This window comes from Pectinophora gossypiella, chromosome 7 (assembly GCF_024362695.1).
Source record: "Pectinophora gossypiella chromosome 7, ilPecGoss1.1, whole genome shotgun sequence".
Taxonomy (NCBI): Eukaryota; Metazoa; Arthropoda; class Insecta; order Lepidoptera; family Gelechiidae; genus Pectinophora; species Pectinophora gossypiella.
This window is the reverse complement of record NC_065410.1, coordinates 12,748,374-12,762,815: the sequence shown is the minus strand read 5'-3', so window position 1 is coordinate 12,762,815 and position 14,442 is coordinate 12,748,374. Positions and strand designations below refer to the sequence as shown.

Genomic DNA, 14,442 nt, shown 5'->3' with positions numbered 1-14,442 from the left:
CGCTATAGAACCCTGTGGCATTAACATATTTGATATTTAGTGAGACTTACAGTTCAATTTGTCAAAAAAAAATAAAGTGACAGGGTACTAAATTGTATTATACTGTATCTACATTTTAATGCTCATAATCGTATTCTATTAGATAAAGATAGATAAAATTCAGCAATAGAAAAGTAAAAATATATATAAAATTATCAGTAGACAGAACATTAATTGCCTTTGACAGAACTATCTCTAAAGTTATTCATGTTTTGTAACAAAAAACAAATGTAACAATTGATAACAAAAATGATATCACTTACTACCTAACCTAACCTAAGTCCTACTGTGAATAGTAACTAAAGTGTAACCATTTGATATACCAGCAAAGCACCAGCGTCACCAAAGTGTACACTATTAGCGGTATTACAGATCGCGTACAGATGCCTTAGCTTCCCCAGACCAATAAATTACAGCACAATGATGACACAATGCTATATTTTGTGTACTCCCAAACCGAAATGAAAGGGCTTCGTCATTGTCCTTTATTTACAAACGATATGTTAGTGTTTGGCCATCATGGCCATTATGTAGCTGTTTGTTCTAGACCCATTGTGCGCACAGGGGTGCGAGACAACGATTTGTCATAAAATAAAAAGATTTATTGCAATCTTCCCGCTCGTACAATGATACTCTCTAACAGTTATACCTCCCTTTTATAGCTAGGAATAAAACGCGAATAAACGAAAAGTAATATTAGGTACCAACAAAAGAAAATGAATCTTGCTTTGTTGGTTTCGAGAATAAAATCTGATTTCAAATGAGTTTGAACCGAATGTGAAAAGTTTAGGTGATATTTTAAAATGGTCTTGGTAGAGATCACGTAAGGCTCTCTTGTGAGAATAGTTTTGCCATTTGTGACTATTGTTTCATGCAAGGTGTGTGGTAAATAAAGAAAAGTTAGGATGCTTAACAACCCGGGCACGTGTATAGTAGAACAGGCAAGTTTCTGACTTGTGACTTTACCTAACCCTTTAGGTACATTCATGAGTTAATTATTCTGTGCAATAATTAAACAAAGCCGACCACTGCGTTCTAATTTGCACATAAATAAGCAATTCCCGGAACCTCGGCTCGATCCACACAGATAGGGTTGATCGCAGTGACCAACAGATGCGCGGCGCGGCATCTGTCCGACTATCAATCACGCGCATTGTAAATATTGTGCCTTTACTTTACCATTTGTACCGTTTACTCGTTCACCATTTTTCTATTTTATTGACAGCAAATATTTAATTACTTTTATTTTTTTATAGATCATCGGCATAAGTAGGAAAGTAGTATATTTAAGGTATATCCACAACCATAAGTGTTTAAAACAGTAAACAGTTTGCTGCGAAAATACAGACTTCATTAGTAAAGCAGTCAGTAATTAATTTTAAGCTATTTTTTTTAATAGAATATTCGATCTTACGACTTTAAAGCAGACTTACTTACTAAATTTACTACATTCCGATATCAAAAACATAAACAAGCGGCAAAGAAAGAGGGTAGACAGATATGTCTGCCCGTAGAAAATTATGGATCTACCTACTCCACTCCAATCTCATCAGTCATCCCGTGATCATGGCACTTGCAACAGTCTCGAAATATCGGGAGTCTCATATCCCCATTTAAACGCGGTAAGAACCCGTTATTATGTGTTTTAATTATAAATTTACTACTACTTACTAAATAGAGACAATTCTATTTAGTCTTTTTTCTATTTAACTTATTTAGGAATTTTAATCAAGAAATACGTAATAATGTGTGCGACACTTTATCACGTTCTGCGACGTCACAGGTTGCTTTTTCATACAAATTCCACAGTAATTACATGTTTTGACGTTTAGTAAAAAGTAACTGATTTGACTAGTTGGAAACTACCCTATTAACTTATGTCACTTACTGCTAGTTATAACAACTGACTGTCTGTCTGTCACATCATTAATAGAAGTCATTGTTTGGTAACCCATCAGTGGACGTCACGCTGAGACTGTCGACAGCTGACTTCTGACTCTAATAATTGATTGTACAGTCATGAGCAATATAATGTACCCAATTTAGGACTCTGTCGCACTAACATATTTGACATATAGTGAGACTTACAGTTCAATTTGTCAAAAAAGTTAATGTGACATGGTACCAAAGTGTATTATACATATTAATGCTCGTGACCGTACACGGGATAAAGCACCTGTGGTGGGGTAGGATTCGATTGTAACGGGTATTGATAGAACTAAGGCATAAAGAGAATAGTCAATATTTTTAATTTCGGAATTTCGGTGATATATTAATATATATGGGCCAAGTAATTGGCTCAACTATGCCTGATGGTAAACATAGAGAAGCCCTAATTGCAATAGCAACTGAAAAGCAACGCAATAAGTCATTTTCGAATCAGTTGCGACTACCATACTGGCCTACTAGGTGCTTCTTCACGCTTCGCTTAAATGACTCCATGTTGTAAGAAAGAGGGAACACTTATATGAGACATCCGCTTTAGCATAAACTATTTCGCATTTCTATTAGGAAGGGACGATTAAAAGTGAAATTTCGATTGTTGATTTCACCGTTCTTCTATTGTGTGAGTTGTGCGGTGAATTACCAACCTCCTCAACCCTGGTGTCAGGGTTATTACTCAGCCGCCAAAGGCCCCTGACATGGCTCATGTAACGATTACTCACTTACTTACATCAGTAAGTAGTAACCGGGACCAACGGCTTAACGTGCCTTTCGAAGCACTCAGATGATCAACCTGTAATGTCCTATCCCAACTAGGGATCACAAAGTGATTTTTGTGATAGGTCTCCACCGGAAGTCGAACCCAGGACCTCCGGATCGGAAGCTCAATGCTCAACCACTGGGCTACCTAGGCCGTTATATCACCATTAATTTGTTGCAATGTAGCGGTAACCGATATAATTTTGAAGGCCTTATTTACTATTCACTCTAAAAATAAAAATACAAATTCATGAAAATATAAATCTAAACATACTTTTTTAATTCTTATTCTTCAGGAAAAGATCAATAAATAAGAATATCGTTTTTACAGGCCAACCAACTTTCCCCGAATATTTTTACACTTTTTTTCTAAACGCGGAAAACGATTAACATGTGCACGACCTATTAAACTTTGTCATCGGCAATTAGTAGAGGCGAAGCAAAATAAATTCGGAGCGAGCATACCTCGGGCCGACATGTGACTCCCATTCCGTGCGTCTGTTAACAAATTAAACCGATTTGTTCTGTTATTCTAATAGGCAATGGGAAGTGTTTATGTCGAGCATATTTTGACAAAATTTATTGCCACCACGCCTCTTTGAGTTTTTTCGAGGGCGGACGCGGCCATCTGGCGCGTATACGCCCCCCGCGATATGAGACGCTTTTTGAAAATATTGACACGAAAATTTTTTGCGGTTGTGCTCGTCCTTTTGTGAAAAATGTTTGCGTCATCTATTGATTTGTCGTTATTGCAATCGAAGCTTATTTGCAAAATGCCAAAAATCAAAACTTGTTACAACGTCATAGAGTACCTAACTTACATACTTAATTATATAAATTGCATTGCATTGAACGAAATTCGTCATTTCAAATATTATGTTAAGTTATTACCACAGTTTCGTTGTAAAAAAAATAAAAGTACTTACTTAAGTAAATAATATTAACATAACGTAACGTAACTTTTAAGACTATGATGACATAAGATTAGAAACTGGTAAAATTTTCAAAGACCTTCACAAAACCTTCACCAAATTCTTTGAATGCCTGCCAGTGTCAATCACATCAATAACCGTTCTTTTTAAAATTAGAAAGATTTATTTTGATGTTCTTTTTAGATTACACAAAGCGATGATCAAATTAAAATTATTAAAGACAAAATTCCGAATAGTCATTCCATAAATTCAAATTACTGACAAAAATAACGTTAGAAAAAATATAATTTATCTTAGAGGACATCAAAGCCGACGACGGTTGCCCGGTGTTCTCGCATGTCACAGGGGATGCCATTTTTTTTTTAAACAAAAAAATTGCTGCGGCGCTGTCATAGACTGCATGGCACCGGCCTTTTTTGTTACTTTTTTTTCTAGTAATAAATATTAGGTGATTAGTAGAGACAAAAATGGTTAAGAAAAAAGATGTTCTAATAAAAATCAAATTCATGTAGCGGATAGATGAATTATTAGTTTTGCGTTTTGAACTAAAAAAATATCTGACTTTTATCACATTTAAAGATATAATAAAACCAAGGCTACTAACTAATTAATACTTAGGACGGTCTCCGTGGTCCAGTGGTTGATCGTTGGGTTCAAGATCCGGAGGTCCCGATAGTTCGAATCCCGGTGGGGAAATATCACAAAAAATACTTTGTGATCCCTAGTTTGGTTAGGACATTACAGACTGATCACCTGATTGTCCGAAAGTAAGACGATCCGTGCTTCGGAAGGCACGTTAAGCTGTTGGTCCCGGTTACTACTTATACGTATTCGTTACATGAGTCATGTCAGGGGCCTTTGGCGGCTACTACTATTCAATTTCTTAAAAAATGGTATCAACCTCATCTTCATGTGTATTTATTGCAATGTCACAAACAGCCACCAGACCTTGTGTTGTTCTCTGAATTTTAAAGGCATAATTCTTGCTTATTTTTCGTGCGGCGGGTGCGGGGCAGCGGCAGCGTCCTCCTAAATGGCATTACTGATAGGGTTGATAGCCCTATGGTTAAGCACTGGATGAAGGCTCTAATAATGCCTGATTCTAAGGCCTATGATAAATAATAAAGTGTGTTTTATGTAGGAATTATACTAGTAACATAGAATTAAGTTCCATATATTGTTACTAACACTTTTAATATTTAATTTGATTGTTAAGTAACCTAGGAAGTAAGTACATTGTTACTAACTTCTGGATGTATACTCGTATTGGCCGAAATAAATGATTTTGAAATGAATTGAATATTCTCTAAAATTATTATAATTTACACAAAGGTATAAAAAATCCCTTTTCTGTCGCGTGGCTATATTTCTTGTCTTGGTGACGGTAAGATTGTGATGTCGTGTCAACACTACGGTCAGATTACATCAAGATAATGTGATTATCTCGCGTCTCGGCAAATATTTGACCGGCTTACGATCACGGGACCACGGTGCATCGCTGCATGCCATGACACTTATAACACAACCATAGAATAGTTAAGGGCCACCAAGTGCTGATAATTAGTGTCAGTCTATCCAGAACTTATCCAGCAGATAGTACGTAATACCATAAAGAAAAAGTAAATATATATTACAAAGTAAGTAGGTACGTATAGGTTCTCGAGGCTCTATTAATATTATTTATGTGCATTCGCATATGAATGCAAATAAAAAATATGAGGGAAAATAAATATATTTTATTATTTAACTATCATCTGTTTTGTTATCAAATCAAATCAAATATACTTTATTACACAAAACTAAAATTTCAACAATCAGACATAACACATGAATACAGTACAATTTAGGCGGCCTTATTGCTCTAGAGCAATAAGCGCACATGTTATGTATGTAGGTATTATGAAGAAGCCTACAATATTTGGACTACAAAAATATTGTTCGACAGGTATAATAAGTAATATCATGGTGATACGTTTCCAGAAAGATTTCAGCACAAAAAAACGTTAAACATTAAACACACAATCTACACATCCCGTTAAACATTTACGCAAATTGAATGTAAAAAATCCTTCATAAGCCCATCGGGATCCTATCTAATTAAATCCCCATATTTTTCCTTGGTGAAATAATGAGATCGGCTCGCTTACAGGTGAAAAAACCATCGTCGCCGATAGCAAGGCTTTAGCAAGATTCCGCAAAACCTGCTCAATTTAAAATTAAAGCCACGAAACGTGTTTTTCGCGTATTTTATAAAAATCTCGGGATATGCGAACAATCTTCGACGGATCAACCGCGGCGATATCATACGCAGAACACGATGGTATTTTTTCTCTCTATATTATTGAAAATGGAATTTTGGAACATCTTATAGAGATAAAATAGCTATAGTTATATGTGAAATGCGTGTTCCAAACATTCTCCCTTTAACAAGAATCTTAAAGCCTCAGACAATTTGCTACAACATCATTCGATTACTTTCGTATTACGGATATGACTTTACATTCCCAAAATCTGCCGGGATCAATACACCTTTCAATTTATTTTGTACTTAACTTTAAATAAAATAATTCATAACAAGTCAACTTAATACTGATTTCTTTTGGGAGTTACATGTCATCCTAAAATTTATCACTACACTACCTAACTCGAAGACATAATGCATAGAACCATTTGATTTTGAAATAAAAATATATTTATATCAATAAAAGGCAGTTATCACAAAACGGGACGAAAATTAAACTCAAAATTTGTCATTCCACAAACACAAAGGGCCTATAACACCATCAATTGCCTAATGAACTAACGCACAATACAGCTTTAATAAATAAAATGCAACGTTTTAATCCCCCATTTAAATTCAATGCCGAAGCAAGTGCAAGTGTAATCATCGCAATATAATGCTCCAACGCGTAAGGGAGGGCTTTTTAACAGAAAGAGACGGAACATATGACAGAAGGACAAGAGTGACAGGGAGGAAAAATAGATTCATCCGAATTGACTTTAAATGATCGCCGTTTTTTGCCCGCCGGTGATGGATTGCGAATCATTGCGTTTACGCCAGTTTTTTGTTTGTGTCAGGGAAATGAAAAAAATATTGATGTATACTTTCAAACAAATAGACGATATTACTTAAAACAAAATTCAACTCGTAGACGAGTAAGAGAAAACACCATTTCCGTAATGTAATTTTGGAAACTCGAAGTAAAAGCAGGGTGGTAAGCTTTATTGTGTTTTGTGACGGAATATACGAGAGAACGCAACGAATTTTTCATAGTTTCTGTTTGACTTTCTTTGAGAATAAGATCATTTTAAAAAACAAATACCAGAAGGGATACTTTTCCTAAATTCCCTTTTAACATGTAATTTGTTTCCACTACAAAATTAAAGCTGTAGTCGACACCCTCCACCCCATCCCTTGGGGCATGACTAATTGCACAACTAAACGTCGGGGGTGTAATCCTACACTGATGTATTTGTAAAAACTATCCGATCAACCCCGTCGTCCCCTCGCCCGCTTGTTTGTTCGCGATTTGTCTCAGATAATATCGCAAGATAATCTACGTTTGATAAGTCAATTTTCGTTGATTATACTCCTAATATAATTATAGCGGGTAACGTTTGCAATACAGTAATTTCTCTGCACCGGCGTGCGTGTATAAAACGATTGATGAATGTGGAAGAAGCCAGATAAGTGTGTCAAGATCGAAGTAAATGGAATTCTATAGCCTCTGCTTACCACGGTGGGATATAGACGTGAGTTTATGTATGTATGTATTTTCTCAAAGCAACGGATAAGTAGCGTGGAGAATGCCACACCGACAAGAGCGTGGCTCTTAATTAGTGATGATGAACGGATTTTCACTAAGTATATGCTTCCTCGGGGTAGAGCAGAGAATTAGAAGTCACATCTTTATGGATTTAGAGATTAATGTAATGAATTCCTACTTTTGTATTCTACTAGAATACCTTCAAGTATTCGACTGTTAGTAGCAGACTATTGGGATATTCAGTTGTTAAACAGAATAATCGACCTTATCTGTTCTATGGTTATACTTACACTCCCTAAAATTGGTAACAATCGATAAAATTACATACCAATAACAAAATACACTTGACAAAATATGGTAATGTGGATCACATTACCGCACAAGTGTCTATCAAAAAAATAACGCGTCGAGGAAAATAAAAGAAGAGAATTGCACGTCACAGGGCAGGGGAGTGAATAATCCTTAATTTTGTATACGGGGCATTGTCCAAATTGTCTGCCCACATCGTCACGGTATGACGCTGTATGACGTAAATTTTTATTTATTTTTATTTTTGTACGTCATAAATAAAGTCATCGAGTGACGGTCCAACACGTGTGTTGTCGTTCTTTTGTCATTTGTTTGACGTCGTACTTTAAATATGTAAAGCGCGCTGCTGGGCGCGTATGTAAAATTTTGCCGTTTTTTTTTTGAATGGCTAAAAGTTAAATCTGCAGAAAAATACGCTTACGTGACACAGGGAATCGAAATTTGAAAATCCTAAAAAACATGCTTAACGTTTATTCTTAAACTAAAAATATTGCGTAGGTACTCACCTAAATTGTTGGGATTTATAAGTTTATTCGTGTTATAACGTGGCGCTATTTGTGTAAGAATTACTTAAGCAATACCCGACTATCTTTACAACCTTTTAAATATACCTACACGCGTACCCAAACAAGGAAAATCTAACGTTATTCCGTCAATTTTATCGAGCCATTTACGAATTCAATCAGATTTAAAAAGCCAATACGCGTTATTCGAGAGAAAGCGAGAATTTATTTACCCGTATAAGCCACGCATCCTATCCAAGGAGCTACACATCTTAATAAAAGCAAAACGGCAAGGGAATGAGTTCGTCGTACGTATATAGTCGTACTGAGTCGTAGTACGAATACGACACACGCGTCGTCGCCATCGGAATGAAACGCGAAAAGTCCCCTTTATTTTATTTACCGGTCCAGCAGTTTAAAATAGGATTTATTTGCCAATATAAAACGGAGTTCCGATACCAACGCGTCCGTCCGCGATATATGACGATATTTTCTATAGTTTGTTTGCCTTTTGATTTCTTTGTAACCAAATCTGCGTAGAGAAAAGCCTTCTCTATTTGTAAATACGACATAAAACCTAAACCTGGGGCTCTAGCCAAGTTGCAAATATTTCTACTACACTCGATAACGTATGTACTAATATCTCACGATATGAGACGCCTCGCTTCGCCTCGTCATAAGTCATAATATAGCTTAATAGTTAATAACGCATAGAAACATTTGCACCGTGCCTTAGCCTTCTGCTAGAGAAACTGCTTAGTTTTAGAGTTCGTTAAAAAAAAAAAAAAAAAAATATACGGTCGAATTGAGAACCTCCTCCTTTTTTGAAGTCGGTAAAAAAGGAAAGAACTTACATTTGAGCTTCTCGAGCGGCTCATGGTGCAGCGGCGGCGCGTGGTGGAGCGGCGCGTGCGGCTGCTCGTGGTGCAGCGGCGCCATCAGGCTGGATATGGCCGAGCCCACGGAGGCCGCCACCGATTCGTGCAGGTGGCCTCCGTGCAGCTCCAGCTCGGACAGGCAGAGGCCGTTCTCGCTTAGCGGCTCCATTCCGGCCGCCAGCGCCTCCTTGTACACGCGGAGGTGAATGTTGAGGCTTTCTGTCCACGGGAGGTGAAGACGCGCGTGTGCGCTGCGGTCGCGTCTACAGCCGCGACATGCCCCCACGCTGCAGGGAAAGTAAAGGACGGTAAATGTGGTGCTTGAGGCGTCCTTACTTACAGATTAGGAATTTCAGGTTATCAATTATTGTCATTTATGGTCGATAATTGGCGCGATTACGGCCTCGTGGAATATCTTACACCTAACTGGGTCAGCATCTTAAAAAGAGCTTAGTGTCTGTCTACAATATAATAGGGAATTTTGAGTTAGAAGCTTTCCAAATACAATGGTTGGGGGTCTATTCTAGTCAACCATCTAAATATATCCTGACTTGTATTACTGCCTACACTCAAATACACATTAGTTTTGTATTATAAAAGTTAAACAAAAACATCAATATCTACTGCTATACCAAAAACAAAAAGCCTGTTAACCTACATAGTCAAACAATACATGCGTACCTACTATAGACAAGAATGGCCAATAAATTAGCATAGCTATTCAAAAAGTTCCTGCACAGAGAGTAAATCAGTTTCAAAAAAATATCAGCATGATTTAATGCGAGCACACAGCGCTGTTTGCCCTATAAAAAAAATAAACGCCATAAAGCAACCGGCGATGGAGATATACAACTTTACAACTTTCATAATTCAAACAAGCACGTCAGTGGCACGTCGCTGAAACTCTGTAATGACCGGGAAAAGTGGGAAAAAAGCATATGCAGCTGATTTATGGCTTTAATTGCCTTTTTTACATGCGAGTAGAGGTATCTGCGAATTCAATATTCAGTAAAACGAACAATGGCGGCTGAACGGGCGGCGACATTGTGAATTTGTGACCGAGCGGTATCGCGCCGGCCAATTCCGTTTTTAATTAAATTTTAAATATAGAATATTTTTCGTTGCGTTTTTTGCCTTCCAATCTGTGCAAGGGTTACGAAATTTTAATAGATTTGCAATTTCCTTTGCTGTTCGGTTAATGAATTTTCCGATGGATAAAGGAAAAAAAAGCGGCCAAGTGCGAGTCGGACTCGCCCATGCAAGGTTCCGTAACAGCTAGTAACATAATATAAAAGTAAATTACGGTTTACGATTTATGATGTATTAAAAAAAAGCTACTTACTAGATCTGGTTCAAACCAATTTTCTTTGGTAGTTTGCATGCTAATCTACATCATATATTTTTTTTAGTTTTATCCTCTTCTTATTTTAAACGATTTTTATTTATTTATTTATTTATTTTTATTTTAGAAGTTACAGGGAGGGGGGGGGACACATTTTACCACTTTGGAAGTGTCTCTCGCGCAAACTAATCAGTTTAGAAAAAAATGATATTAGAAACCTCAATACCATTTTGGAACACCTATCCATACGTAGATATACACGTATGGGATAGACGAAAAAATTTTTTTTGAGTTTCAGTTCTATGTATGGGGACCCCCAAAATTTATTGTTTTTTTTCTATCATTGCATAAAAATCTTAATACGGTTCACAGAATACACATATTTATCAAGTTTCAGTATAACAGTATAGCTATTATAGTTTCGGAGAAAAGTGGCTGTGACATACGGACGGACGGACGGACGGACGGACAGACATGACGAATCTATAAGGGTTCCGTTTTTTGCCATTAGGCTACGGAACCCTAAAAAGGTGAAATTGTTTCTCGTAAATGTAATATTATAAATACGCAGGTATTGTTAGAGATAAGTATGATAATATTTTAGGGTAGGTATCTGGTGTTTTATGATAAAGGAAATAAACGTTTAAGTAATTCAATATTTTAATCAAATTAAGTAGTGAAATGAAATGATATTTATTTGCAGGCATACACGGTTATAAGTCAGATATTATAACAAGATTGCACAAGCGTGCTGCGCCAGAAGCTGACATGCAAATTTGTTATTATTTAACCCTCAGAACTAAAATGGATAATAATAATCAATAATTAAAAACATAAAAGAAAAGAAAAATAATTGACCTACATCATCGATAAAAGACTACGAAAGGTTGGTTTGAAGGAAGTTTTTGCGTCATAGCAATCGTAAACATAAAAGCAGAGAGAAGAAACGGCATAAAACTCATATCGACGTGGAGTTGACTAACGCAATAGGTAAGTGTTCCATCTGTTACAAAAGTCACACATTTTAAACAAAATTGCCAAGTTAAACATAAACAATCGTAACAATTACGTCTGAGGATATAATCTTGACTTGCGGTGAGTAATTGGTAAAGCCGAAGGCAGCAATCGAGCTTCTGAGCCTCTCTCATCCCTTTAAACCGATGCAAAGCCTTTTTTAAGCCGAAAGATTTAAGTTGGTGAAAGTGGCGCGCTCTATTAAAAGGCCATCGCGACGGAATCCAACTTCGGAAGCGGAATCCTTTTATTTCAATACGCCACCTTTTGCGACCGTTTTAACGCCTGATAGGCCGTTGAATGAGTTTTATGTTTTCAAATACAGTCATGAGCAATATAATGTACCCACTTTAGGACCCTGTCGCACTAACATATTTGACATTTAGTGAGACTTCCAGTTCAATTTGTCATAAAAGTTAATGTGACATGGTACCAAAGTGTATACATATTAATGCTCGTGGCCGTACATACAGGGTGTTAGTGACACCGTACAGCGCTTATCGCTATCGACCCACTAGGGTCGATTAATTCTTTCAAATATTTTTCCTTTCAGACGACGCCCTGAGCCGAGGTTCGCGCCCAACTGGGCACCCTCAGGCCTATTGTCTTAAACGTTGTACCGGGTGAGAGCCTTCAGGCATAAAGGCATAGTAGGCTTCTTAATTTTGCTTATCACATTTACATTATCTAGTTATTTCTCATAACAAGACTCATTATCACAGTCTGATATGTTGTCGCCCACGGCAAATGGCAACACTGGGGACGTATCAAATCATTATTTTAAAAAGAAGAAAACGGAAAACAGTGGTGCCATCTGCCGTAAGTGACAGGTATCTCGTTTAGGCGCGAATACGAGGTTTTATTAGTGGCAGTTATGGCCGGCAGCGGCCTATTTGCTCTTCGACCGCCCAGGAGTCAACTACATCTTGCACTACGTTTTGGGTAAAAATAAACTGAAATATTACTGTAAGTGTCGATTTTGTTATAATGTTATTTAAAATTGGTATTGTAATAAATATATTTGTAAACTGTGTAATAATATGTTGTTTCTTTTATATCAGAAGTGGGATAGAGACACAACTTGCCATGCCGCCGTTCAAAACCAACAGAAAGCGGGGTCATAAGCGGAGGAAGCGTACCCGATCGAGTTCGTCAAGCTCGTCCAGCTCCTCGAGCAGCTCCAGCGACTCATCCAGTAGCAGTAACAGCGGCAGCCTGGAGCGAAGGAAGAGGAGAAGCAGAAGCAAGCGCAGGTCGTCGTCAAAGAAACGGCCTCGCCGTCGGTCACCAACCGTGAGTCAAAGTGCTGTACTATCTTCAGTAATACCTGAATTTGATCCTCTTGTTGATGATATACGAATGTGGACTAATGTAGTTGAAGCCAATGCCCGTGCCTTTCACTGGTCTGACTCCACAACCAAGTTTCAAGCTTTGCAAAAACTTCGTAACACAGCTAAAACGTGGTACGATTCGTTACAAAAGAACGAAACTAGATGGACCAGTTGGAAGTGGAAGGATTGGCGAGGGGTATTGCTAGATACTTTCGAAACAAAACGTAACATATTTTTTATGCTTAAGGAATTAATGGACTCGAAGCCTATAGACGGTCAGTCATTGTATGAGTTTTATTTTAACTTGAAAAGTCAAATTGATAGAATGAGATTGTCGTTTTCAGATCAAGATGTTATTTCTATAATTGTAGGGTTGATTGGTGATAAAAACATCTGTACCGCCGCTGAAGCCGGCAATTTTCGATATTGTGATGAATTGGCTTCATTTTTACATTCTAAATCTTTTTCAAGTGGTGATAGTAAATCGCATTCAAATAAAAACAATTTACCGCTATTACCATTGTCAAAACGTCCCGTACAAACTTATTCGGTTCAAACACAAAATCAATCACGAATTGATAGGAAATTGGAGTTGCCCGGACCGTCTAGTGTATCTTCAGTGCCAGCCACGTCGTCCGCTTACGGTGCGTGTTTTATTTGTGGTGATACGGGCCATAAAAGGTATTTTTGTCCGAAGAAAAATACTTTGTCTTGTACATTTTGTAAAAAAGTCGGTCATTCGGAAAATTATTGTAGATTGAAGTCGACCACAAAAACGGAGAAAGATGCGGAAATTAAATTAATAAATTCGGTGAACGTCAAAGAAAAATTTTATAAGGACGTAAATATAAATCAACACACGTGTAGCGCATTTATTGACATGGGCAGTGATTGTTCGTTAATTACTCGTGATTTAGTGCAAAGTTTACAACTTGGTTCGTTTCCTTTAGAAAGTTCAGTGCAATTGACAGGATTTACGCAGAATTCGAGTACTAAGGTAACAGATGGAGTGAAAGTGAATCTTAAAGTTGATAATGTCGTGCTTCCTATTATATTATACGTGATTGATCAACTTTCGGGGTGTAATATTTTAATTGGTAGAAATTTTACCGAGAGTCAAGAATTAATGTATACGCGTATAGGCAATACTTTGACGTTTCAAGCCGCGGTGGGAGTCATGCAAATTGACTCGTCTATGTTAAATCAGAGCTCTAGTGAACATGTTAAAATTTTGAATGACATATTTTCTAATTATCCTAATTGCATCGCCGTTGATTTAGATACCTTAGGAGTAACCTCGTGTGTGGAATTAGATATAGAATTGACAACTAGTAAACCAGTTTGCCAACGACCGTACCGTATGTCCGAGTCCGAAAGAAAACTTACTCGTGAGATGATTGAGGAATTACTAAATTGTGGTATTATTCGCGAAAGCAACTCGCCCTATGCGAGCCCCGTCTTGTTAGTGGACAAATCTAATGGACAGAAACGTCTCTGTATTGACTACCGCGCGTTGAATAAAATTACCGTGAAGGAAAAGTACCCCATGCCGATTGTTGAAGATCTGATAGATAGGTTACGCGGTTGTAAGTGCTTTACTTCATTAGATTTAAAGAGTGGATAC

General features: G+C 37.3%; 1 protein-coding gene across 2 annotated transcripts in view; it reads right to left on the bottom strand.

Annotated features, from left to right (window-relative positions):
• Positions 1–14,442, bottom strand: part of LOC126368435 (pituitary homeobox homolog Ptx1) — a 65,351-nt gene that overhangs the window by 32,162 nt on the left and 18,747 nt on the right. For both annotated transcript variants that reach the window (XM_050012436.1, XM_050012437.1), the window contains exon 2: positions 9,108–9,418. In XM_050012436.1, coding sequence (XP_049868393.1) covers positions 9,108–9,418 — 311 coding nt within the window. The remainder of the gene's footprint in view (positions 1–9,107; positions 9,419–14,442) is intronic.